Here is a 26,654-nt window from a genome sequence, read left to right on the forward strand (position 1 = left end):
GGGCCTCCCACTACCACCTCAAGCCGGCATCACTGATCCAGTGGTTCAAGTGATCGCTCAGCCTTTTTTTTCTTCCCAGCAGAGAACAGCAGACAGGGAGAAAGAAGTGGAAGAGCAGCTAGATGCCTGCACCGCTGCCTGATCTCTACCCCTTCTCTCCTCCCCTTTCCCAGCAACACCCCTGTGTCCCCAGGGTCACCAGAATCAGATGGAAACTGGGTTACATCACGGGACTGGGGAGGCAGCCTTTACTGGGCCTGCTGATAACATTAAGGTGCTGGCCTTGGCCAGTGTGGGGGAGGGGCGGAAACAGAGGGACTGGGCTCACTGTTCACACCTCACAACCTGACACTAGCAGACAGGTGCTGGGAAACCTTTCTGAATCTCAAACTCTTGCTCTTACTCTTCTTTTTGGGGGGGGAGGAAGGGGGGGGTGGAGGACACAGAGGGAAACAGCGTCTTGCTCTTTTGCCCAGGCTGGAGTGCAGTGGGGCGATCACAGCTCACTGCCGCGTCTGACTTCCAGGCTCAAAACATCCCCCCACCTCAGCTGCCTGAGTAGCTGGGACTACAGGTGCATGCCACCACGGCAAGCTAATTTTTTTAAAAATTTTCGTAGATACTGAGTCTCGCTTTGTTGCACAAGCTGGTCTCCAACTTCTGGGCTCAAGCAATCCTCCTACCTTGGCCTCCCAAAGTGCTGGGATTACAGGCGTGAGCCTTACTGCCCCAGTCTTCCCCGCTCTCTTTTTTCTAATACAAACTGGCAGATGATGGTTCCATCTCTATATTTAAATTTTTCTGTTCTACTATTTATTTTAGTAGAGACAGGTCTGTCTTGCTTTGTTGTCTGGGCTGGTTTTGAAATCCTGACCTCAAGCAATCCTCCCACCTCAGCCTCCCAAAGTGCTGGGATTACAGGTGTGAGCCACTGAGCCTGGCCTTATTTAGATTTTTTTAAATCAAGGTATAACATATACAAGTGTGCAAATCTTAACCACACAGCTTGATAAATACTTGATGTCTGTACAGGTACTCTCAAGAGCAAGCTGTAGAGTGTTTCCAGAAAGCTCCCTCCAGCCTCCTCTCAGTCATAACTCCTAACGAGGACAGCAACTGTCCTTATTACCATGTTGTCATGTGGCCTGTTTTTGAATTTCACATAAACAGCATCATATAAAACGTATTCTTTTGTGTCTGGTTTCTTTCACTTAATAATCGTGAGCTTTAAAAAAAAAATGTGAAGTCTTTTCAATGTTTAGAAATTCAACGACACTCTGTTATACAGGTTTTCTTTGGTTTTTTGAGACAGAGTCTCACTCTTGTTGCCCAGGCTGGAGTGCAGTAGCGCAGTCTTGGCTCACTGCAACCTCCGCCTCCCGGGTTCAAGTGATTCTCCTGCCTCAGCCTTTCAAGCAGCTGGGATTACAGGCGCCTGCCCCACGCCCAGGTAATTTTTTGTGTTTTTAGTAGAGATGGGATTTCATCATGTTGGCCAGGACGGTCTCAAACTCCTGATCTCAAGTGATCCACCCACCTCGGACCCCCAAAGGGCTGGGATTACAGGTGTGAGCCACTGTGCCTGACTGCGCCCAGCCTATTAAACAGTTAATGAATATTATGGTCATAATATACTGCTATGGTTTGAATGTATCCTCCTCATTTCATGTGTTGGAAACAACCACCAATGCGGCAGTACTGAAAGCTGGCTGTAGCCTACAGCTGTAATCCCAGCACTTTGGAAGTCCAAGACCAGAGGATCACTTGGAGCCAGGAGTTCAAGACCAGCCTAGGCAACAAAGCCACAAACCATCTTTCCAGAAAATTAAAAACGAAAACATAAATTAGCTGGGCCTGGTGGTGCACTCCTGTAATCCCAGCTACTCGGGAGGCTGAGGCAGGAGGATCTCCTGAACCCAGAAGGTGGAGTCTGCAGTGAGCTGAGATCCCTCATTGCACTCCAGCCTGGCCGCAGAGCAAGCCTCTGTCAATCAATCAATCAACGTCTCGTCTGGGCCTAAATGTCCATCGTGTTAATGGAAGAGAGAAGGTGGAAAAAGGTGGATGTAACTCACCGCTGGGAGGCCTGAACCCTGCCGGTGGCAGGTGCCTCTTGTATCCTCACCAGGTTGCCCTGCAATCACACGCTGCGTCCTTTTTCCTGAAGCTGCCCCACGTGCCCCACCACGCAGCCACTCCGCGGGCTCCTTCGAGGGCGGCAGTATTGCCACATGTTCCAAAAGTGCTTCTCTCTGCCCTGCCCGCCTCGCCATGTGCCCACCATGCTCCACGTGCTCCCGCTGTGTGCCCCACCTCGCACCCGTGCCCCATCATGCTCTGCGTGCTCCTTAAGTGCCCCATCATGCCCCACGCGCTCCCGTTACGTACCCAGTCTCGCGCCGCTGCACGTATCCCATCATGCCCTCTGTGCTTGTTAGGTGCCCCATCATGCCCCGGGCTCCAATTACGTGCCCCTTCAATTGCGTGCCCCACGGACGTGTCCAATTATGCCTCGCAGGCTCCAGTTAGATGCCCCATCATGCCCCGCGCTCCAATTACGTACTCCACGTAAAGCCACGCCCCACGCGCTTGCCCCATCATGCCCTGCGCGCTCCCGTTACGTGCCCCGCCTCGCGCCCCTGCGCATGCTCCGTCTTGTCCCGTATGCTCCCATTACAGGCCCGAGCTCGCACAGTAGCACGTGGTCTCTGTAGTTCCAGAACTCACGAGGGCCAGGGCCGTTGGTGGCGGTTGGAACGGAGTGATGAGTGCGTTCTCGTGGACCCAGAATGGAATGCCACCGTCAGGAAGGGTCTGCAGGGTATAAAAGGGCCTTAGTGACTGCCCCCCCCCAACAGAGTCGCAGCCAGGGTGGGCAGCAGGGCAGGCAGCAGGGCACACCAGGCTGAAGGCTTACGCCACAGGGAGGGCAGCAAGGACATGGGTGGAAGCGCCTTAAACCAGGGAGTCCTGGAAGGGGACGATGCCCCGGGCCAGGTGAGGGCCTGGGCGCTTTGGGGCGTCGATGCCAAGGGGTGGTCGGGTGGGTGCGCGGCTCTGAGGCCTGGCTTTCATTCTCCACTAGTCCCCCTACGAACGGTTGAGTCAGAGGATGCTGGACATTTCCGGGGACCGGGGCGTGCTGAAGGATGTCATCCGTGAGGGAGCTGGTGACCTGGTGGCACCAGATGCTACGGTGCTAGGTATGTCCTGGGGTGGTTTGTCGGCAGGATCCATGTCATCACACTCTGTTGGGGCAAGAGAGATCACGTTTTTAAAAAGCATTAATTGGGATTGAAAATGCTTTGTTTGAAGTGGATTTTTGTATTTTGTTTTTGAGAGGGGGTCTTGCTCAGTTGTCCAGGCTGTAGTGCAGTGGTACGATCATAGGCTCACTGCAGCCTCCACCTCCTGGGCTCAAGCGATTCTCCAACCTCAGCCTCGCAAGTAAGGGATTTACAGGTGCGATCCACCATGCCCGGCTAATTTTTAATATTTTTGTAGAGATGGGGGACCCTCTGTGTTGTTGCCCAGGCTAGTCTCAAACTCCTGGACCCAAGCGATCGACCCCCCTCAGCCTCCCCAGCAGCTGGGATTACTAGGTGTGAGCCGCTACTTCTGGCCTGATTTTTTTTTTTTTTTTTTTTTTAGGAAAACCAGGGACCTCTATGTCCCTCAGCATGATGTCTCCCTGAAGCTCTCGAGCCTCTGAGCCAAAGGGCAGACACCCAAAATGCAGAAAGATTGATTCCTGTACCTCGGGGTGTTAGACAACTTTAAGCTTATCTGATCGCATTGTTTCTGTGTGATAATGAGAGAAGACATTATGAAGGCGTGGGTGTTTTGGGTCCATTTTGCTTACATTCTTTTTTTTTCTATTCTAGTAAAATACTCGGGATACCTGGAACACATGGACAGACCCTTTGATTCTAATTGCCATAGGAGAACTCCTAAGCTAATGAAACTTGGAGAGGGTAAATTCAGCCTGGGACCTGGAAAAGATGGGATTGCTTAGGGGCGAGATGAGGCACGATGCTTCAGGCTGGGAAGACTGGTCAGAGCATAGATTATTTGAGTTGGGTTTGCTGAGGCTGGATTTTGGTAAAGCAGCCATGTTCTCTCCCCTTGAGACCTGGGTATTTGAGAGATGGCTTCATGGGGAAGGTATCTTTGCACTCTGACTTTAACCATTGGAATGTTTCTTCGTTCATTTATTAAGTAAAAATCGATCTAATGCTTACTTCCCACAATACATGGCGAAAAGAGAGGATGTACTCAGGAGATTAGAACATCTCTACTTTTAAGGACTTCACAGTGTAATGGAGGAGAGTGGCCTGTACTCGGCTCGCTTAGTAGAACTGGATAGTGCCTGGGAGGTAATAGCAGTGTTGTGAGTGTGCTTAATGAAGACATGATCAATTCCAGCTGGGAGGTTCAGGGAAGGCTTCCTGGAAGAGGGGCATTTGAGCTGAGCCCTGAAGTTCGAATAAAATTTCTGTGAGTAGGAGCTGAGCACCGGCTAAGGAGGAAGACATTGCAGGAAGAGGGGACTGTGTGAGAGAGACATGGAGGCCAGAGTACCGCTGACTTACAGGGGGAAAAAGCGATAGCATTGAGCAGGCTACTGAGCAAGCTTCAGCTATTGTCTTTGTCCCTTCTTACAGATATTACTCTGTGGGGCATGGAGCTGGGCCTTCTGAGCATGCGGAGAGGAGAGCTGGCCAGGTTTCTCTTCAAACCAACCTACGCCTATGGAACACTGGGCTGCCCTCCCCTGATCCCCCCAGACACCACCGTCCTGTTCGAGATTGAGCTGCTTGACTTCCTAGATTCTGCTGAGTCGGACAAGTTTTGTGCTCTCTCAGCTGTAAGTTCCAAGAGCACAGATGTCAGCACTTTAGAGAGAGGCCAGTGGGTTGGTGTTCTTGGTAATTCTTCTAGATAGCCTGCCCCTGCTGTTGACGGTCTGCCCCAGGGTCCCCCGCAGCTCCTGCACGGTGGTGGCAGTGGCGTTCCTCTGCTTCCTAGTCTGCGTTTGTCTCTGCAATGGCTCTCGTGTAGATGAATGTGCTGGGGCAAGGTAAGGCTGTGAGTTTAAGGATTAGTGTTTTGAACTGATTCTCCCTGTGAGACAGTGAACACTTGCTTTTCATCATCGTTTGGTTTCCAGTAAGGCAGGCATTGGTAGCTTATGACTAGGGTGACTGGATAATTGATTGTCCAGCCCAGCACAGGTAGGAGTAAAGGGGGCTGTTAACCGGAGGGGTTACCCAGGACATCGGGTGTAAACTGGGACAGTCCCAGGCAAACTGGGATGTGTGGCCACTGTCCTCACCACGGAAGTCTTGCCTCCTCCTCATTTAACCCTGTCCCGTACGTAGACGCAGGCTCCGACCCCGTCAGCAGTCGCATGCACTGTCTTTATCATGCTGCTCACGCTGACTCTCTGTGTGGCCTTAGATGTTCATCCCAGGTTTTGTATCTTCACGTGGTGTCTCCCCAGATAAACTATCGGCACTCTTAAGTGAGGGAGCTCACCCTTTTCTATCCTTCCAAAGATTAGAGTTTCTTGCAGATGCCTGGTCCCACCTGCGGTGCCCTGATTTAAGATCTGTGGGGGTGGGGCCGGGACCAAAGAGGCTCTATAGGTGACTCAGACGGCCAGGGTAGAACATTGTGACCATAAAGACCACCAGGGCCCTAAGCAAACCAAGACCTGTTCAGTGCTTGGTGGCCAAATGGTGGTTTCAAGCGCTGACTTCTCTGCACGGTCCATCATTTTTAATTCTTCCTCAGAGACCTTTGGGGGAAGACTAAAGAAGTAGACTTTCCAACATGGTGAAACCCCATCTCTGCAGTACTAAGAATAGTCCTGCTACTCAGGAGGCTGAGACAGGAGAATCGCTTGAAACCGGTTGGACAGAGGTTGTGGTGAGCTGAGATTGCACTATTGCACTCCAGCCTGGGAGACAGGAGTGAAACTCCATCTCTCTCTCTCACACACACAGACACACACACACACACACAGACAAACACACACAAAGAGAGTAGACGTGTTCCCACTGTGTTGCCCAGGCTGGTCTCGAACTCCTGGCTCACGCGTACTAACATTTCCACTGTAGTATTGGGGCTTTTGGTTTCCTTGCTGAGTATTCCTGTCTCTGATCCTCAGGAGCAACAAGACCAGTTTCCACTTCAGAAGGTCCTTAAAGTGGCAGCTACAGAACGGGAGTTTGGCAACCACCTTTTCCGCCAAAATCGTTTCTACGATGCCAAAGTGAGATATAAAAAGGTGAGAATGCTTTGAAAGTTGCCGGGCGCGGTGGCTCAAGCCTGTAATCCCAGCACTTTGGGGGCCGAGGCGGGTGGATCACGAGGTCGAGAGATCGAGACCATCCTGGTCAACATGGTGAAACCCCGTCTCTACTAAAAGTGCAAAAAATTAGCTGGGCATGGTGGCGGGTGCCTGTAATCCCAGCTACTCAGGAGGCTGAGGCAGGAGAATTGCCTGAACCCAGGAGGCGGAGGTTGCGGTGAGCCGAGATTGCGCCATTGCACTCCAGCCTGGGTAACAAGGGCGAAACTCCGTCTCAAAAAAAAAAGAAAGTTAAGTGTGGGTTTAGATCCTGTATAAAACGCATAGATTTTTCTGTCTCTCCCTACTCTTCATGAGCAGCCATTAAGAAAAATCTCATTTTTTTTTTTTTTTTTTTTTTTTTTTTTTTTGAGACGGAGTTTCGCTCGTTACCCAGGCTGGAGTGCAATGGTGAGATCTCAGCTCACCGCAACCTCCGCCTCCTGGGTTCAGGCAATTCTCCTGCCTCAGCCTCCTGAGTAGCTGGGATTATAGGCACGCACCACCATGCCCAGCTAATTTTTTGTATTTTTAGTAGAGACGGGGTTTCACCATGTTGACCAGGTTGGTCTCGATCTCTCGACCTCGTGATCCACCCGCCTCGGCCTCCCAAAGGAAAAATCTCATTTTTATAACTCGATCAAGACAGTTGAAGGTGAGCAAAAAAAGGAAAAATCTCATTTTAAAAAACCCTCATGCCCCACAGAGGCCCGTGGATCACCTGAGGTCAGGAGTTTGAGACCAGCCTAGCCAACCTGGTAAATCCTGTCTCTACTAAAAATATAAAAATTAGCCAGCATGGTGATGGGAGCCTGTAATCCCAGCTACTTGGGAGGCTGAAGCAGGAGAATCGCTTGAACCTAGGAGGCGGAGGTTGCTATGAGCCAAGATCTCGCCACTGCACTCCATCCTGGGCGACAGGGCAAGATTTTGTCTCAAAAAAAAAGAAAAAAACCATACACACACATGTATGCCCTCTCTGAAACATACTCACATAAGCCAAATGTGGCTAACCCTGTCACCCAATATCTATTCCCCTTTCTCCTCACAGAACCTCCCAATTCATTCAAAGCAGCAGAGTACTAATTAAAGAATGACATCTTTGCAGCTTCCCATGAGCTAACGGTGTCTGCATTAACAAGGGTCTAGCCAAGGAGACATAAAGGGAAACCTTTTAACGTAACACAAGCACCAGGCTTTTCTCCCCTCCCTCCTTCCTGCCAGGTGACCAAACGATGCATCTTCAGGTGGAACTCCCCCTGGGGCCCGCTGCACAGCTCTTGTGGTGGGGCTCCCCTGTAATGCTAGTGGATTTCCAGGTTTTTTTCTCAGCTTACTCCTTTATTTGAAGAGAGTATGTCGATGTATGTCTAAAATATTCTAGTTATTTAAATATATATTTGTCTAGTGTTGTTATCAAGAAGTCTTTTGTCCAGGCATGGTGGCTCGTGCCTGTCCCAGCACTTTGGGAGGCCGAGGCAGGTGGATCACCTGAGATCAGGAGTTTGAGACCAGCCTGGCCAACGTGGTGAAACCTCATGTCTACTAAAAATACAACAATTAGCCAGGTATGGTGGTGGATGCCTGTAATTCCAGCTACACGTGAGACAGGCAGGAGAATTGCTCGAACCCAGGAGGTGGAGAGGGCAGTGAGCCAAGACCATGTAATTATACTCCAGCCCAGGTAACAAGACTGAAACTCTCTGGGAGAGAGAGAGGGGGCAGGGAAAAAAAAAAATGTCTTTATAGTTCTGATCTCAAAATCTTAAAAAAAAAAAAAAAAAATCTTACTACCGCTTAAGATTCTATTTCTTTCCATGTGACCTATTTTTTCCGCTCTAGAGATGAAAATGTTTTCTTCCCAGTATTCCTAAATTTTACAGTGACGTGCCTTTGTGTGTGTATTTAATTTTTGTTGAGCCCATGAGTGTATCTTTTCAGGAAACTGTTCCTTCACTCTGGGAGGGAAACTTTGTTGAGTTATTTCTTTGATCATTTACTCTCGTTCCCTCCACCCTCTTTATCTGGAACTCCTGTTGTCAGAGCTCCTGCATTGAGCTTCTGACTGGTTTTTTTTTTTTTTTTTTCTTTCCCCTTCCCAGTTTCCATCTTTTCATCTTTTTTCCTGTTTGTTTCATTGTCTGGAAGCTTTCCTTGACTTTTTGCTACCGCTTTGGTGAATTTTTCATTTAAAAATTGGGGGGCCAGGGGTGTGGTAGCTCACACCTATAATCCCAGCACTTTGGGGAGTCCAAGGTGGGAGGATTGCTTGAAGCCAGGAGTTAAAGATCAGTCTGAGCACCATAGCAAGATCCCATCTCTACAAAAAAAATTAATTTTAGAAAATGGAGGGCCTCCTTGTTCTTCTCCTCCCCAGCATTCTGTTCTTGTTTCCTGCATATATTATTTTATCTCTTTAGACTGTTAATTATCATTTAATCTCATTCTTCTTCTGGTTTTTCTATATATTGGGGTCTGTGTCCTTTTGCACTAAGTTTGTCAACAACCTAAAGGTGGTTTATTTCTCACTCGTGAAAGGCTAGAGGCATGCAAGCCAGGGCCGGTTGGTGGCTTTGCTCCAGATGTTTTCACATACCCAGTTCTCATTTCGAGGGTGGGACTCTGGCCTCGTGGTCCAGGATGAGGGTCTCTAAGTTCTAGCAGCAGAAGGGAAGAAAGGCTGGGGGCACGTGCCGCTCTGTTAAGGAAGGCTCTTGTCACATGACACTTCTGCTGAATTACGTTTTCCAGAACCTGTTCTCCGGGCCTTGCCTAGCTGCAAAGAAGGCTCACGGGTATCTGTATTCCGGTTGTACCTGTTCCTGGCCAAAAAAATATATAGTCCCATTACTCTGAAGAAAGGGATAGCCACTGCTGGGAGACAGGAGGCCACTTGTTTCACAGAGGCTTTCCTCAAATGGCTGGTGATCTTTTTTTTTTTTTTTTTTTTTTTGAGACGGAGTTTCGCTCTTGTTACCCAGGCTGGAGTGCAATGGCACGATCTCGGCTCACCGCAACCTCCGCCTCCTGGGTTCAGGCAATTCTCCTGCCTCAACCTCCTGAGTAGCTGGGACTACAGGCACGCGCCACCATGCCCAGCTAATTTTTTGTATTTTTCGTAGAGACGGGGTTTCACCATGTGGACCAGGATGGTCTCGATCTCTCGACCTCGTGATCCACCCGCCTCGGCCTCCCAAAGTGCTGGGATTACAGGCTTGAGCCACCGCGCCTGGCCGGCTGGTGATCTTTGACCACTAAGATTTGAAAGAGACATCACAGAGCTGATGGGAAATGCCAGGTGCTTGCCACGGCAGGTGGCAGTGTGGTCAGAGAGAGACTGCACATGTCGGAGTACGTAGGTGTTGCCCCCGTGTCCACCGAGTCCTCTTTCTGCCCCGTGTGCATGCCGAGGCACCAGCATTCTGGGTCAGAGGTTCTCACTGTCTGCGATTGACGTTCCCTTTCGTAGCCCAGTTACCAGCATACCACCTTCCTGCCATCTGCTCCAGTCTGACTCCTAATCAAGGGCCTCTTTGGTTCCATTTTCCCAGAAAGTAGACCTTGTGATTCCTGAGGCCATCTGGACACCTAGGGGCAGTGAGTAGGGGGAACATTTGACCTGACCGCCTTTACTCAGCGCCACCAGATAGCTCGACCTCCTGCTTCCATCGGTTCCTAGGGCTCTCCAGGCTCTGAGGGGCAGATCAGTCCCTTTTACATTGGCACCACTCTGCCGAGTCAGTCATCACACTGCCGCCCGCTCTGACCCCTTGGCTTTGGTATCCGTCCTTTGCTCATGTTGGAGTACCACCTGTCTTAGTCCCTCAGGGCTGGAGAAAGTAGGCCTGCGTGTGAAGCCTGCCTTGCTGAGCCACGGGTTTTGCGTGTCTCTTCCCAGTGGAACGTTTCTCAGTCTCCGGAGCAGCAGGCTGACATTGACTGAGCTCTCCTGCGTCTCCAGCCTTTCGCTCAGCCCTGTCTGGATCACACAAGAAGTATTGGGGTTCATGCTTTCGAGGGATTTGAATCTAGTTGGGGAGAGAAAATGCAGCTCAAACTGCTCACCAATATCTGTGTTCGGAATGTTTGTGTCTCTCCAGAATTTGTATGTTGAAACCGAATTATTGATGTGATGGTGTTAGGAGAAGGGGCCTTTGGGCGGTGATGAGGTCATGAGGATGGAACCCTCATGAATGGAGTTAGTGGCCTTCTAAAAGGTCCCAGAGAGCTGTCTTGTCCGTTCTGCCATAAACCCTCAGCAGGAAAAAAGATGAGCAAAGGTACAGAAGTGATCAGAGCCTATTCAGGGCACAGTCGGTAGCTTCCTAGTCAGAAACATGTTTTATATCTAAGGAATAGCGGGTAATAGGAGGTGGCCAGATTCAGGAAGACATTCAAATAGATGTGGATGAATTTGGAGTAGATGAAGTGGATGGCAGGGAACCACTGAGGCAGAGTGAGTTGATAAAAGTCATATTTGGGGAAGAGCCAGTAGTTGTGCTGGAGCTCGTGAAAACTCAAAATTTCAGTTGTAAAATTTTCAGAAGTTGTGTGCCCTAGTCAATGTCACTTTGGAAGCTTGAAATCGGCTCTGGTAGAAATATTTACAGCATAGGAATAGGCAAGTGCTACAAAGCAGGGCTCCGCCTCCCCCCGAGAGCTGGCCGTTCACCATGTACCAGCACACCTCTGTGCGCAGGACAGGTCAGACGGCAACCTTCACTTTCATGGGGATCTGTTTCATGTTGGCCACTGAGCTGGGCGAGCTGTGGCTAAACCTGTTAACAGGATCCAGGAATGTGTTACAGCAGCTGTGAATTGTGCAAGTAGAAAAAGCTCTGCAAGTCCTTCCACAAAACAAATGGTTAGACTTGATGCGATTTTATATATAAGTGATCAAAGAAACAGAAGAATGGAATTACTTGAAACTTCCTGGTCTGAGATAAAAAATTAAACCAAGGCATAACTGGGAAAGAAATACGTTGCTTTCCATTTTGATTACTCATGGGAATGGCCAGGTGAGCAGGACCTGTAGAAGACTGTTTCCAGGTGACAACTTGCGTCACAATTTCATTTAGGTACGAGAGCAGGGTTCAGGCCTGAGGTTCTGGCTGGCGTGAACAGGAGCTGAATCCACTCAGAAGGTGTGGAGACAGTGGGTGGAAACTTGCCTAGTGAACGCCCAGAGCTTAGAGAAGGAAGACCAAGGAAGGCTCATGACTTTTCTGCTGTGCAGCCATCTCCTGACACACCTGCCGGTTCTTTCGTTTGTTTGCTTGCTTGCTTGCTTGTTCTGTTGTTGTTTTCAAGACAGAGCCTCTCTCTCTCTTGCCCAGGCTGGAGTGCAATGGCGCGATCTCGGCTCACTCCAACCTCCGCCTCCTAGGTTCAGGCAATTCTCCTGCCTCAGCCTCCCAAGTGGCTGGGATTACAGGCGCGTGCCACCATGCCCAGCTAACTTTTGTATTTTTAGTAGAGATGGGGTTTCATCATGTTGGCCAGGCTGATCTCAAACTCCTGACTTCAGGTGATCCACCCGCCTCAGCCTCCCAAAGTGCTGTCGTTATGGAACTGGCCTTCCAGTTCTTCCGTTCTACTTGCACCTTCCAAACGAGGTCCCAGGGAGTACAGGGTCTGCCTTCTTCATCCACTTTTTGTTTTACTATTTTTTTGTTGTTGAGATATAATTCACATACCATAAAATGTGTGCTTTTAAAGTGTCCAATTCTGCTGGGCGCAGTGGCTCACGCCTGTAATCCCAGCACTTTGGGAGGCTGAGGCAGGTGGATCACCTGAGGTCCGGAGTTCAAGACCAGCCTGGCCAACATGGTGAAACCCTGTCCCCCCACCCCCCCAAAAAAAAAAAAAAAGATGAAGTGTCCACTTCTGTGGTTTTTGGTAGATTCACAAGGTTGTGCAGCCATCCCCACTGTCTAATTCAGAACATCTTCACCCCAAAATGAGACTTGTAATTCTTTGCCTCCAGATAATCCCTGTTCTCTTTTGTTTCTATGGATTTGCCTGTTCTGGACACTTCATTTATGTAGAATTGCCAAATATGTGCTATTCTGTGGCTGGCTCCTTTGACCTGGCATGTTTTCAAGGTTCATCCATGTAGCATATACAAACCTCATTCTGTGTTTTGTTTTCTTGAGACGGAGTATCTCTCTGTTGCCCAGGCTGGAGTGCAGTGGCATGATCTCAGCTCACTGCAACCTCCACCTCTCGGTTCAAGCAATTCTCCTTCCTCACCCTCCCAAGTAGCCGGGATTATGGGCGCCCGCCACCACACCTGGCTAAGTTTTGTATTTTTAGCAGAGACGGGGTTTTGCCATGTTGGCCAGGCTGGTCTTAAACTCCCGATCTCAGATGATCTGCCTACTTCAACCTCCCAAAGTGCTAGGATTGCAGGCGTGAGCCACCGCGCCCGGCCCCTCATTCTTTTGCAAGGCTGCTCTTCCATCAAATGGCTGTGCTGTTTGTCCATTCAACAGTTGGACACGTGGGTTGTTTCCACGTCGTGATTATGATGGCTGATGCAGTGAGCATTTATGTACAAGTTCTCGTGGGGACGAATGTTTCCAGTTTTCCTGGGTATGTGCCTAGGAGTAGAATTGCGGGTTTGTGTGGGAACTGTCAACATTGTTGAGGAACTGCCAAACCATTTTCTACAGCAGCTGTACCATCTCACATTCCCACCAGTGATGTGCGAAGCTTCCAATTTCTCCACTTCTTCACCAACACTCGTTTTGTATTTTTAAAGTGAGGGCCATCCTACTGGGTGCGAAGTGGTATCTCACTGTGGTTTTGATTTTCATTTCCCAGATGACTAATGACATTGGACATATTTTCATAGATTTAATGATTATTTGTCTATCTTTGGAAAAATATTCAGATTCTATGCATATCTGAAAGTTGGGTCACTTGTCTTTATATTGAGTAGTAAATATTGTTTACGTGCTCTGGATACTAGTCCCTTATCAAATAAAGGATTTGCAAAAGCTCTATGCTGTCTCTTCATTTTCTTGGTAATGTCTGAAACACAAAAGTTTTAAATTTTGAGGAAGTCTTAATTATTTGGTTATTTTTGCTTTTTGTGTTTAAGAAACCATTTTCTAATCCAGGGTCACAAAAATTTACATCTATGTGTTCTTCTAAGTCTGATAGTTTTTTTTTTAAAAAAGTAAATGCTTCACGAATTTTCCATGTCATCTTTTTGCACGGCGGCCGTGCTGATCTTCTTCCTGTTTTTCCAGCTTTTAGTATATGTGCTGCTGAGGCGAGCAGAGTCTTGAGTTTTAACTCTTTTGGGGCTATGCTCCACTACAGTTAATTTTTGTCTTACTTTTTTTGAGACGGTTTTGCTCTTGTTGCTCAGGCTGGAGTCCAATGGCACAATCTCGGCTCACTGCAATCTCTGCCTCCCGGGTTCAAAAGATTCTCCTGCCTCAGCCTCCCCAGTAGCTGAGGTTACAGGTGCACACTACCACACCTGACTAGTTTTGTAATTATAGGGGAGACCCAGTTTCACCATGTTGGTCAGGCTGGTCTTGAACACCTGACCTCAGGTGATCCGCCCACCTCGGCCTCCCAGAGTGCTGGGATTAAAGGTGTGAGCCACCGTGCCCTGCCTACTTTAGTTAATTTTTGCATATAGTGTAAGGTAAACATTCTTCTGTATGTTGATAGCCTCTCATCCCAGCACTATTTGTTGAAAGGACAGTTCTTTTCTCTCATTGAATGATCTGGACACCCTTATTGAAAGTCATGTGACTGTAGATATATAAATCTATTTCTGGACTCTGTTGGATTTCATGGATCTGCATATCTGTACTTAAGCTATGCTAGTGCTACGCTGGCTTAATTACTGTAGCTTTAGGAAGTTTTGTTTTTGCTTTTTGTCTTTTAGTAAGTTTTGAAATTGGGAAATATGAGTTCCCCAGCTTTGTTTTTTCTCGAGAGTATTTTAGCTATTCAGGGTCCCTTGAGTTTCCGTATTACTTTTTTTTTTTCCCCCCCGAGATGGGGTCTTACCTTGTCACCCAGGCTGGAGTGCAGTGGTATCTTGGCTCACCACAACCTCTGTCTTCCAGGTTCAAGTGATTCTCCCACCTCAGCCTCCCAAGTAGCTGGAATTACAGGCACCTGCCACCCTGCCTGGCTAATTTTTGTATTTTCAGTGGAGACAAGGTTTCACCATGTTGGCCAACTGGGTCCCCAACTCCCAATCTCGGGTGATCCGCCCGCCTCAGCCTCCCGAAGTGCTAGGATTACAGGCATGAGCCACTTTGCCCAGTCTCCGTATGAATTATCTAATCAGCTTGTCTGTATCTACAAAAAAGGCTGTCGAAATTTTGGTAGGGTTGCATGAATATGTTGACCGGTTGGGGAAATATGACCACTTTAAGTCTTCCAGTTAATGAACATGAGTTGTTTTTCCATTTTATTTGGATCATCATTAATTTCTTTCAACAACATTTTGTAGTTTTCAGTGTGCAAGTCTTTGATTTAAGGTTATTGCTACTTAGTGTATTTTTGGATGCTATTGTCAATCGAGTTGTTTCCTTAATTTCATTTTTGGATTGTTCGTTGCTAGCGCATAGAACTATAGCTGACTTTATGTTGATCTTATGTCTTGCAACCTGGTAGAGCTGATTGTTAGCTCTGATCGTTTTTGTGTGTGGATGCTTTGGGGTTTTGTACATAGACTGTTACTCTTGACAGTCTGCCTGCCTTCCCTCTCCACAGGCCCTGTTGCTCCTGTGCCGGCGAGCTGCACCCCCTGAAGAGCAGCACCTCACAAAGGCTGCCAAGCTTCTTATTTTCCTGAACCTGTCCCTTACATACCTGAAGCTAGACCAACCCATCACAGCCCTGCGCTATGGAGAGCAGGCTCTGATCATCGACCCAAAGAATGCTAAGGCCCTCTTCAGGTGTGGACAGGTGAGCTGGAAGCCAGTGACCTGGGAACAAATACCCAGGAAAAAGTGGTAGCAGTGCTCAACTCAGCTCTTTTGAGGTGTGTGTGTGTGTGTGTGTGTGTGTGTGTGTGTGTGTGTCTGTGTGTGTGTGTGTGAGAGAGAGAGAGAGATGGAGTTTTATTCTTGTCACCCAGGCTGGAGTGTGCAGTGGCGCAAATTTGGCTCGCTGCAACCTCCACCTCCTGGGTTCAAGCAAATTTCCTGCCTCAGCCTCTCAACTAGCTGGAATTACAGGCATGCACCACCAGGCCCAGCTAATTTTTGTATTTTTATAGAGACGGGGTTTCGCCGCTTTGGCCACGCTGGTCCCAAACTCCTGACCTCAGCTGATCCGCCCGCCTTGGCCTCCCAAAGTGCTGGAATTACAGTCATAAGCCACAGCGCCTGGCTAAATGCGGCCTTTTCTGTGCTTTTAAAGCTCTTTCCTTGGGACAGGCTTGTCTTCTTCTGACCGAGTATCAGAAGGCCCGGGATTATCTAGTTCGAGCCCAGAAGGAGCAGCCCTTCAATCATGACATCAATAACGAGCTGAAGAAACTGGCCAGGTGAGCTGTGTTTGCAGGAGCTTGAGGAGGGGAGATAGATGTGGTTGGGACTCTGGTCTGCCCACCAGGGTAGGCGACGGTCTGGTGGTGGTGCCCAGGGCATGAGGAGGCAGCCCCTCCACAGCTGGGTTTCTGAAGTGCTCGGTGGTGCCCTGCAGCAGCAGTTCCCAGCAAGCAGGTGGGACACACGGCCAGACCTCACGCCTCCATCGTTGCCCATCTTTCTGTTTCCCCTACCGAAAATAAGCACCCCTTAGAGAAGCAGGAGGATGTCACTTTTTTTTTTTGAGATGGAGTCCCTGTCTGTCACCCAGGCTGGAGTGCAATGGCACGATCTCGGCTCACGGTAACCTGCACCTCCCAGGTTCAAGCAATTCTCCTGCCTCAGCCTCCCGAGTGGCTGGGATGACAAGCATGTGCCACCATGCCTGGCTAGTTTTTGTGTTTTTAGGAAAGACAGGTTTTGCCATGTTGACCAGCTCGTCTCAAACTCCGGACCTCAGGTGACCCCTGCACCTCGGCCTCCCAAAGTGCTGAGATTACAGGCGTGAGCCACTGTGGTGACACTTTTAAAGAGTCTTCCGGTGCGCCTTACCCCATGTACTCCACCGAGAACCACTGCTCCCTGACCAAGTGAGGAAAGGCCCCCGGTTGGTCCTGGTGTGACAGGAAACACCTTTCGGGTCTGACTCATACCCATAGACTCACCTCCTTGTCTCTCGCATGACTAAGCACAGCAGTCTTTTAGTAATGTAATTTTTTCTCATTATGGAAGTTTCGTGTTTGTTAATAGAAAACCTTGAAAATGTCTGTATAAATAGGAGTCACCTGTAATTCCATCACTTGGTAATAGATCCATGACTCTTCATTATGTTTTCTTCAGCAATAAATTCTCTACTTTATTAAACATTCCGTCCAGATTGCTAGTTAAAGCTTGCTTGGTGTTGGTGTCTGAGGTGTGAGTATCTCTTAGGTTTGGATCCAGTGGTCACCCTTCTGGTCTTTTAGGACTTGCTGGCAATTTCCTTTCTGGTATTTAAAAGTGTCCTGTCAGGTTAGATACAGAAATTTGGGGCTCTGGCCATTCTTCAGTGAGAAAACCAGGAGAGGTTAGAGGCTGCTGAGGGTAAGGGGGTCACTTGGTGAGACTCAGCCTGGAGCCTCATGGCCAGAGGCACCTGCCCTTCGGGGTAGCTATCCTTTCCCCTTACCGGCCTCTTATCCAGTGGCCTGGCTCCTGGGCCGGCTCTGGGAGCTTTCCCTGCCTCCCCACCTCTCCAGTTTACCTTCATCCCTCCCAGTTCAGTTTGAGTCCTGATGAATTTTCAGTGTCTCTGGACGTGAGTGGAAAATTGTAGCCACCAGATGTCACTGCCTCCAAACACAGACCTCTTCTAACAAGTGTGTATTTCTCTCTCCAGCTATTACAAGGACTACACGGATAAAGAGAAAGAAATGTGTCACCGCATGTTCGCTCCCTGTGGCGATGGCTCTACAGTAGGAGAAAGCTGAAGGTAATCAAAGGGCCAGTGGCACACAGGCTTCAGGATGGAGACGCGTGCTGTTCTCCCCAGCCCCCGAGAGAGTGGTGGCTGTCAGCAGCTGAGGCCGGGCGAGGGCTGGGACGGTTCCCTGCTGTGGCGAGCAACACAACTGTAGTGCAGAATGCACGTGCTGCGGGCCTGCCTTCTCCGTGAGACAGAAGTTCACCCAGACCTGCAAGTCCAGTGTATAGGTCAAGGGGGCCTTGAGCTTTACATTCATTTATTTATTCATTTATTTTTTGAGACAGAGTCTCACTCTGTAGCCCAGGCTGGAGTGCAGTGGTGCGATCTCGGCTCACTGCAACCTCTGCCTCGCAGGTTCATGCGATTCTGCCTCAGCCTCCCAAATAGCTGGGATTACAGGCACGCGCCACCACGTCCAGCTAATTTTGTGTTTTTGGTACAGACGGGGTTTCACCATGTTGGCCAGGCTGGTCTCGAGCTCCTGACCTCGAGGTGGGTGATCTGCCCACCTTGGTCTTCCAAAGTGTTGGGATTACAGGCGTGAGCCACGGCGCCCAGCCTAAATTTATTTTTCAAAAACTTTCTTTCCATGTTTGCTGTGAAAGTCTCCTTGCAGTTGCTTGGAACATGAGACTATGAGCAGAGTCATTAGTGTGATGGTTGGTGTAGCTGGGCTTTGGCGTGTCAGGCTTCTCTTCATCTGCTTCTTCCTGAGAACTCGAAAGCCTCCAACTTGACTTGTTTCTCTAACACATTACTAAAGCAGACAAGATCCGGGTGTCGCAGGGTAGGGCTGGGCTGCAGCTCTTAAATTCTGCTTCCTATTATAGTTAGAGATTTGAAGATGCCGAAAGCAAGAGGGAGCAGAATGTAACACTCCTCCCGAGCACACACCTCGTTATTTGGCAGGCACGGGGCGGGGGTTCCCAAGTGCGTGAGATAACCCTCCAGTCTGGTCTGCTATTTAATAAAAGTAATGGAAACAAAATCACCTGCCTGAAACACCTGCTTAGCTGCACCGATAACTCTGCTCTCTGGAGAGAAGTTAAACAAGGAACAAGAAAGCAGCTGCCGGACGGGCTCGTGGTGATAAACCTCTCCTCTGTTGCTTCCCTCATCTCCCTGCAAAAGGGGCTTTCAGGGAGGAGGCAATGAAAGGCCTGTTCATCCCAGACATTTTCACAGCGGTCCATAAACTGCTATCTGCACGCTGAGATGCGCCCATCAGCATCACAGGTTAGTGTTGCCTGTGTCACCGATGCTGGCCCTGTGAGCGCTGGCTTTCAGTCTTTCAGGGGCCTTGGGAGTACGTCTTCTCGGGTCTTCGGAACGGAGACAGGAGCCCGGGGTCTTCCCTGGTTTAGCCACTCGTGGTATCCAGTCAAAATGAAGGGCAGTAACTGTTGACCAGACATTCTGGACCATGACCCCACAAGTCCTGTTCTGCCAGGGTCCATCCCAGACCACGGCGTGGGCAGCCCAGCTGGGTGGCAGGCTTCCTCTCCGTCACGTTGACCTCCCAGCCTCTTCAGTCTGTAGGACTGGAGCTACTGACCTTGGGATGGTTCCCCATGTGTCCGACTCGGGCATCGGTCTTACCGTCAGCAATGACTGCGTTTGTGTTCTGAAGTAGCCTTGACTGTCACATTGCCACTGCTGTCGAGGTTGCGATCGGTTTTAGCTTTTGTGTCTTTGCTCTCCCTGCTCCCTGTTTTCTTGTTGTGGTGGTGGTATTTGTAACCTAGTCTTTTTAAAGAAGCTAAAAATCCGGTCTTCTTGACAATCTAGTTGTCACTAACCAGCACATTTTTTTGAGGCTGGGTCTCCCTCTGTCACCCAGGCTAGAGTGCTGTGGCGAGATCTTGGTTCACCGCAACCTCTACCTCCCAGGTTCAAACAGTCCTCCTGCCTCAGCCTCCCAAGTAGCTGGGACTACAGGTGTGAGCCACCACGCCTGGCTAATTTTTGTATTTTTAGTAGAGATGGGGTTTCACCATATCAGTCAGGCGGGTCTCAAACTCCTGACCACAGATGATCCATCTGCCTCAGCCTCCCAAAGTGCTGGGATTACAGGTGTGAGCCACTGCACCCGGCCTAAGACAATTTTAGCTTAGAGGTTAGATAGCACTGACTTGGAAGCTCACTTCTGGTAGAATGAGTGTTTTCTTATGTATGTGCTCTAAGCCTCTGGCTATGGCAGACAGCATGCCTTTTCCATCTTTGTATTTTCTAGCATCTGGAGCCATGCCTGGCACACGATTGGTGCTCAGGAAGTGTTGGTTGGACTAAGCGTGAACTAGTCAAAGTGGTAGACCAGCCTCTCATAAAACATCCTCCGGGCCGGCTCTGGGACTGGCTGTCAGTACCCTTGCTATTGCCAAGGACAGAAACCCATCTTTAGCATCAGCCAAAAAAAAAAAAAAAAAGATTTGCAGAAGTCGTCCTGGGAGTGGCTCACAGAGCTGGGGAGGGGTTGGGCAGTCCTTGGGCAGACAGTGGCCTGGCAGCTCTGAGGGCCTCAGGGACTGGGTCTCCCCTCGGCTTTGTCTTCTCCGTCCGTAGGGAGTGCCCACGCGTCCCTTTCTACAGCCTCCCCTCTAATGGAGAGTCCTGTACCCCACACGTCCCTCTTCTTCCTGTCCCAACCATAACTCCAGTTTGAAAAATCCTGGCCTGACTGGGGGTATGTAAAGCCCCATGGATGGGAGTTTGTGTCTCATCCTTCCTATCCTGACGTGCTGGTATCTGAGAACCACCCCCTTGTGATCACTTGACTGTGTCTGGAAAGGAGCTGTAAAAGGAGCTCTAGAGCTATTTTCAGCCATGTGAGTGGTTACCTTAACAGCAGGTGAAATTCGTTCTGTGGTTTCCAAAGGTCAGGACCAGTGAGCCAACACAACGGGAAGAGAGAATCTGGCCTGATAGGAGATTCGCTAGTCACAGGAGCTGGCGAGAGTCACCCCGCCGTGGGGTACACAGTGGGAAGGGAGCACTTTGACTGCGTTGGGGGAGTGGCCTTGGGGAAGCGTCTGTCCCAGGCTTCTCCGCTGTGTTCCACAGCGCTGTGGGGCATCTCGGGCGCTGGTGCAGTCCCTGTCAGGGTCTGTCCAAGCAGAGCTGGAGGGCCCTGAGAGGTTGGTGATGGGAGAAATTAGATCGCCTTCCGGGTCCTTTTTACCATCAGGCAATTGCAGACCTTCAAGGTAGAGGTAGCAGCTGCCATTCCCAAGGCATCCAGCCCAGATGAAATACTACGTCCCATGCTTAGCATCAAGGAACATCACCTGAGGCAAAGGAGTAGCAGGAGAGACCAGTTCCAGAGCAGACAAAGATTGTGTTGCCTGCTGGTCCCAAACCCACCAACTTCAAGGAATGGGCTGCCAGAGGAAACAGCATTCTGAACCAGGGAAAGCCCTGCCCTGCCCCACGTGGCCTGCCTTCCTCACTGTCTCCTTCCGCCATCCGTGTGGGTTGCTGACTGTCGCTGGGCACTCAGGATGCTATGTGGCATGTGGAGAGAGGTCCAGTGCCACTTCTGCAGCCCTGCCCTGCAGGGACTGGGGGTCTAAACAGGGACAGCAACACAAGTCCATTAAATCAGAGGGTTCTAGAGTGGGCTGTGGGCGAGGGCCCCTGATCAGAGAGGCTTTGCTGAGCCAGGCCTGGGGGATGGGCCGGGAGGGAGCTGCGAGAGGTCCTGTTATTGTCCCTTCATTTGGGGCCTCCTCAGAATGTGGGTGGCATTTTGTAGGGCATCATAGAGGAGAGGAAGACCTAGCCACAGCTGAGCTGCTCTGAGAGGCCGAAGGGGCAGGTCCGTCAGGCAGCAGGTGTCTGAATGAGAGGTCTGCGACTCCTGGGCAGCCTGGAGGCGAACCTACTGGCAGGAGCAGAGAGGCAGCAGGAGGGTGCGGCCCCCCATCTGGAGCCGACAGGATGAGTTCTCACGACAAAGCAGAGCTTACCTGAGGGAGCGTGACTGTAGTGCCCGAGGGTCTGAAGGTGCCCTGACCTTCAGCTGTTGATTGTGGAGGAGAGCAGGCTTTAGTGGCGTGTCGGCCATCTGCTAACAGAGGTGGGTGGGCAGGGGCCAGAGTCACGAGTCCAGGGCTTGTCCCCATGTACCAGGAGTGTCGGGAAAAGCTCCATGAGGGGTGGGCAGAACTTGAGGGAGTCTTGGGTTATGTGGCAGGACCAAGGGCGCAGGGTGAGTTGACCCCCACACCGTGGGCTTACCTCGGCACGGCTTCCATTCTTGTGCTCTTGGTTTATCGTGACATTTTCTTCTAGGTTGTTTTGCTAGTATTGCCTACCATTTATTACATTTTTCTTAGTGTATTTTTATTAGTTTTGGTTCAAATTTTTTTTATTAATCACATTGTAAATGCCAGGTATTCTACATGTTTTACGTGTGTTCATGTTTTTTAAAGTAAGATCTGCGTACCGTCGATACAATCTCCGTTTTACAGTTGATGGATTTAGGCATGAAGAAGCTATGTAATTGCCAAGGTTACAGAACTCCTAAATGATAGAGCCAGAGTCAAACACCGCGTATGCACAGGGGAACCCGATTTGAACATCACTTTCTTCTGGGGAGTCTTCCACAGGGCTAAATGCTATGTTTCTATTGCCATTTCTTGATTTATGTTTTGGACATTTATCTGTTGACTTTCTGCTATAATATAATCTCTTTCCTCTCTTATTACTACTTGTAGATCCTCTATTAGATTATTGTAACAAAACTAAGACATGCAGTACTGATGTTCTTGGCTTCAGATAGCTAAAGAGAGTATCTCTTGTGTTCCACTTAGTTTTTATTTATTTTTGAGACAGAGTCATGCTCTGTCACCCAGGCTGTGCTACAGTGGTGCGATCATAGCTCACTGCAGCCTCCACCTCCTCAAACAGTTTTCCCGTCCCAGCCCCCTGAGCAGCTGGGACCACAGGCACGTGCCAGTGTGCCCAGCTAATTGTTTGTTTGTTGTTGCAACAGGGTCTCACCATGTTGCCCAGGCTGGTCTGGAACTCCTAGGCTCAAGTGATCCTCCCTCCGTGGGCTTCTGAGTGCTGAGAATACAAGCTTGAGCCATAGCACCTGGTCATATCTATATATTCTTAATTCATCTAAAATTACACAATGGCATGTCCAGGTGCACCCTGTTGCTCAAGTCCTTTAGATAGATCCCTTCTAGAGGCTTAAGCTTTTTTTTTTTTTTTTTTTTTTTTTTGAGACAGATTATTACTCTGGTGTCAGGCTAGAATGTAGTGGCATGATCTTGGCTCACTGCAATCTTCATCTCCCGGGTTCAAGCAATTCCCCTGCTTCAGCCTCCTGAGAAGCTGGGACTACAGGTGTGTGCCACCATGCCTGGCTAATCTTTTGTGTCTTAGTAGAGACGGGGTTTCACCATAGCCAGGATGGTCTCAATCTCCTGACCTCGGGATCCACCCGCCTCAGCCTCCCAAAGTGCTGGGATTGCAGGCTTGAGCCACCGCGTCCGGCTGAGGCTTAAGCTTTTTATTCCTCTGTATTAGTTCCTTAATCACATCTTTTCCTCCTTCCTGTCGTCTTGTTCTGGGACACCTGCTGCTCGCAAGTCGGCCTTCCTTCAGGGATCCTCTGTTTTGTCTCCTTAAAGTCTTTTTTTTCCTCCCTGTGAAATGTACTTAATTTTCCAACTCTTCCATTTTCATTTCAGCAATCAAATTTTTAAATCTATGAGCTCTTCTCAGATTTCTCTTTTTCATAATACTACATTTTCCCTCTCTTCTTTATAGTTTGAAAAAATCTCAAACTTATATAACTAAAGAGAATAGTGTTAAGATTCCCCCATGTGCTCAACCTCCAGCTTTAACAGTAACAACCTAAAGCCCGGGTTTCCTTCTGTGACTCCGCCCACGTCCTCCCTGTAGCGCAGGGAGGCCCGTTTCCTTCTGTCCTCTCATTCCCAGCACTCGGGACTTGCAGAACTCTTCACTTCTGACACCAGACGTGTACGGGTTTTCCCCACACCCACCAGTTCTGAGAGCAGCTCTGTCCTGCATGACAGCTCTGACTGTACTCGGACTTAGTGCACACTCCTCAGGTTAAGGGCTCAGTTCCACAAGACTGTCCCCAGCGCAGACTCCAGTCACGATTCCAGGTTTTCACCCGTGCTTCTGAGTAACTGGATATGCATCAGGGGTTCCCATGCCTGTTCCTTTGGGTTGAGTCATTGGGAATATGGCGTTCAGAACTCAGAAACACCTACTTACAGTCACTAGTTTATTACAGAGATTTTTAAAAGGATACAGATGGGCCAGACATGGTGGCTGAGGCCTGTAATCCCAGCATTTTGGGAGGCAAAGGTGGGCAGATTGCTTGAGGTCAGGAGTTCAAGACCAGCCTGGGCAACATGGTGAAACTCCTTCTCTACCAAAAATGCAAAAATTAGCTGGATGTGGTGGCGTATGCCTGTAGTCCCAGCTACTTGGGAGGCTCACATGGGAGGATTGCTGGAGCCTGGGAAGTCGAGGCTGCAGATGGTGCCACTGCACTCCAGTCTGGGTGACAGAGTGAGACCCTGTCTCAAAAAAAAAAAAAAAAGGGATACAGATGAGCCAGTGGGAAGGTGCACAGGACAGGTGTGAGGGACAGGACGTGCCAGCACCCACACGTGGTCAGCAACCCCGAAGCGCTCTGAGCCCTGTTCTTTCTGGTGCGATTGATTGAATGGTTGGCCATTGGCGATTGCCAATTGAAGGCTGCTTCAGCCCCTCCCTTAGTCCCATAGCTGGTTCCCCTGGCAACCAGCCCCCATTCTGAGGCTGTCCAAGAATCCCCAGCCACCACTCATGCTGTTAGCATACAGAGAAACGCCCATCATTTCAGAGATTCTGGGGGTTTTAGGACCTGTGTGCCACGAAGTGGGTAGAGACCAAAGAAATATTTCTGCCTGTGTCGCAGTCCACCTGCTTCTCTCTGGCCACAGACCCCGTAACAGCAAAATGATGTCCAGCTCAAGAGATACTGGCATGTTGCTAGAATCCCATGTAGTGACGACTAAAGAGCCAGTCCATCGCCATGTGGTCCCAGAGTGGGAGTGTTACTCCATGTCTGTAGTGCTTTATCATGTCTGTAAACCCATTTAACCTTTCCGACATTCTTGTGAGGGAGAAATGATCATTTCCGTCTCAGACTGGGGAAGGAGTAAACCTTAGAGAATCAGGACCCTTTCCCTGAGGAGGCCTACGTGTGTATAAACAACCGAGTGTCTTCATTAGATTTGAAATGTTACACCCCCAGATGATGCCTGAAGCCTTAAACATATTCAGCTGCTTTGTTCAGGTGGTGTGTGACCCGGGAGTGGCCATGCATTTTTATCCTTCTCACAGAGGTTGAGGAAATTCCCTCTCCTCTGCTTTCCCCATTTAAGAGAAGCTGGAGCCTTTGGGCTGTGGAGGACTCAGCCCTGCTGCCTGGCCAGCCTTGGGGAAACAGGATCTCAGCAGACTAAAAACAAGGTCTTCTGGATAGTCAGAGCAGCTCCCAGGAGGCCCCAGTGGAAGTGAAGGCCAGGCTGTGGCGGGCACACTCCTGTGGCTGAGATTCTGGGGTTTGATCTGAGGCGAGCCCTGGAGCAGCGGACCCTCAGCCCAGAGCCAGCCTGAGGCCACAGGAGGCCTCTGGGGCCAGGGGTTCCCTGGTTCCAAAATAGCCTTCCTGAGACCCGGCCGTCCTGCTCAGTTGCCAGGAAACCGCAGGAGCAGATCATCATCTCTCACGGTATGTGACTGGGCCTAGGCAGGGAATCTGGTTGATCCCCTTCTTCCCAAAGAGATTAAGAGCTATCTAGTATTGAGTCTCTAAAAGTTACTTCATGCATCCAGTGAGACTCTTCTGAGTCCTCAATAAAGACTTATTTAAATATATTTTTGTAATTAACTTTTTTTCTTTTTCTTTCTTTTTGTTTTTTGGTGTTTTTTTTGATAGAGAGAGTTTAGCTCTTATTGCCCCGGCTGGAGTGCAGTGGCACGAACTTGGCTCACCGCAACCTCCGCCTCCTGGGTTCAAGCAATTCTCCTGTCTCAGCCTCCTGAGTAGCTGGGATTATAGGCATGCACCACCATGCAGGGCTAATTTTTTGTATTTTTAGTAGAGACAGGGTTTCTCCATGTTGGTTAGGCTGGTCTTGAACTCCCAACCTCAGGTGATCCACCCACCTCGGCCTCCCAAAGTGTTGGGATTACAGGTATGAGCCACCATGCCTGGCCTTTTTTTTCTTTTTCTCTCTTTTTTTTTTTTTTTTTTTGAAACAGAGTCTTGTTCTGTCACCCAGGCTGGAGTACAGTGGCACAATCTCAACTCACTGCAGCCTTTGAGTCCTGGGTTCAATCTCCTTCCTCAGCATCCCGAGTAGCTGGGACTACAGTTGTGTGCCACCATACCCTGCTAAATTTTTGCATTTTTGGTAGAGGTGGGGTTTCACCATGTTGGCCAGGCTGGTTGCAAACTTCCGACCTCAGGTGATCCGTCCACCTCAGCCTCCCAAAGTGCTGGGATTACAGGCGCGAGCCACCGTGCCTGGTGATTTTAGTAATTAATTTTTCTGATTCTCCTTCCCTGTGCCTCTTTTTCTTTTTTTGCTCATCAAAATGACATTGCATTTTCTGCAGGCATCTGGGCGGAAGGCATTCTCTTGTCAGATGAAGGCCAAGCCGTGTTCCAGGCAGACTGCGAAACCTGGGCTCTTGATCTTCTGGGCGTCTGTGAAATGCCTTTTCTCCCAGCTCCGGAGGTGTCCCTGAAGTCATCCCTTTGTTGTGTGGCTATAAATACCTCAACCTCAGTGACTGCCTTTTCATCACACTGCTCCTGGGAAGGCATTTCCCCTGGTAGGGCTGCCTTCTCCTCTCTCCACATCCTCTCTCGGCAGCTGTGACGGGCCTAAACCCTGCTTCCTGCTAAGATTGACTGTTGTGGATTCTGTGTTCTTTGCCGGTGAGGTATGAATGAGAGCTGCTGAGCTAAATTCCAAGAGATAACCGAGTTCCTTTTGCTGCTCTTCCACAAGCATGGAAGTGTCCTTTATGATTCATTGCAGGTTTGAAAGATAGACCATTCGGATCCTCAGTTTTATCGCTTGCTATGACATTAGGCAAGTCATTTCACCTCTCCGGGCCTTGGTTTCATTGTCTGTAGGGTGAAGCTGAAGCACTTTGTTATTTTAAGAGAGAAACAAGACCCGCTGTGTTACGCAGGCCAGAGTGTGGTGGTGCGATGATA

General features: G+C 49.5%; 1 protein-coding gene and 1 non-coding gene across 5 annotated transcripts in view; one reads left to right on the plus strand and one right to left on the minus strand.

Moving 5' to 3' along the window:
• Window positions 1-2,653: 2,653 nt before the first annotated feature.
• Window positions 2,654-26,654, plus strand: part of FKBP6 (FKBP prolyl isomerase family member 6 (inactive)) — a 35,533-nt gene continuing 11,532 nt past the window's right edge. The window contains exons 1-8 of one of the 4 annotated variants that reach the window (XM_003934118.3): window positions 2,654-2,997; window positions 3,086-3,203; window positions 3,885-3,974; window positions 4,665-4,867; window positions 6,173-6,292; window positions 15,104-15,298; window positions 15,772-15,881; window positions 17,303-17,395. In XM_003934118.3, coding sequence (XP_003934167.1) covers window positions 2,941-2,997; window positions 3,086-3,203; window positions 3,885-3,974; window positions 4,665-4,867; window positions 6,173-6,292; window positions 15,104-15,298; window positions 15,772-15,881; window positions 17,303-17,393 — 984 coding nt within the window. In that variant the 5' untranslated portion in view covers window positions 2,654-2,940 and the 3' untranslated portion in view covers window positions 17,394-17,395. Of the gene's footprint in view, window positions 2,998-3,085; window positions 3,204-3,884; window positions 3,975-4,664; window positions 4,868-6,172; window positions 6,293-15,103; window positions 15,299-15,771; window positions 15,882-17,302; window positions 17,396-26,654 lie in introns of those variants that run through there. The other 3 variants (XM_010344631.1, XM_003934119.3, XM_039460721.1) reach the window with 3 other exon arrangements.
• On the minus strand, window positions 13,532-13,642 carry LOC120360429 (U6 spliceosomal RNA). Its single transcript, XR_005576928.1, has one exon. It is a non-coding gene; the product is annotated as a U6 spliceosomal RNA (small nuclear RNA).

The sequence above is a fragment of the Saimiri boliviensis genome, chromosome 20 (genome assembly GCF_048565385.1).
Source record: "Saimiri boliviensis isolate mSaiBol1 chromosome 20, mSaiBol1.pri, whole genome shotgun sequence".
Lineage (NCBI taxonomy): Eukaryota > Metazoa > Chordata > Mammalia > Primates > Cebidae > Saimiri > Saimiri boliviensis.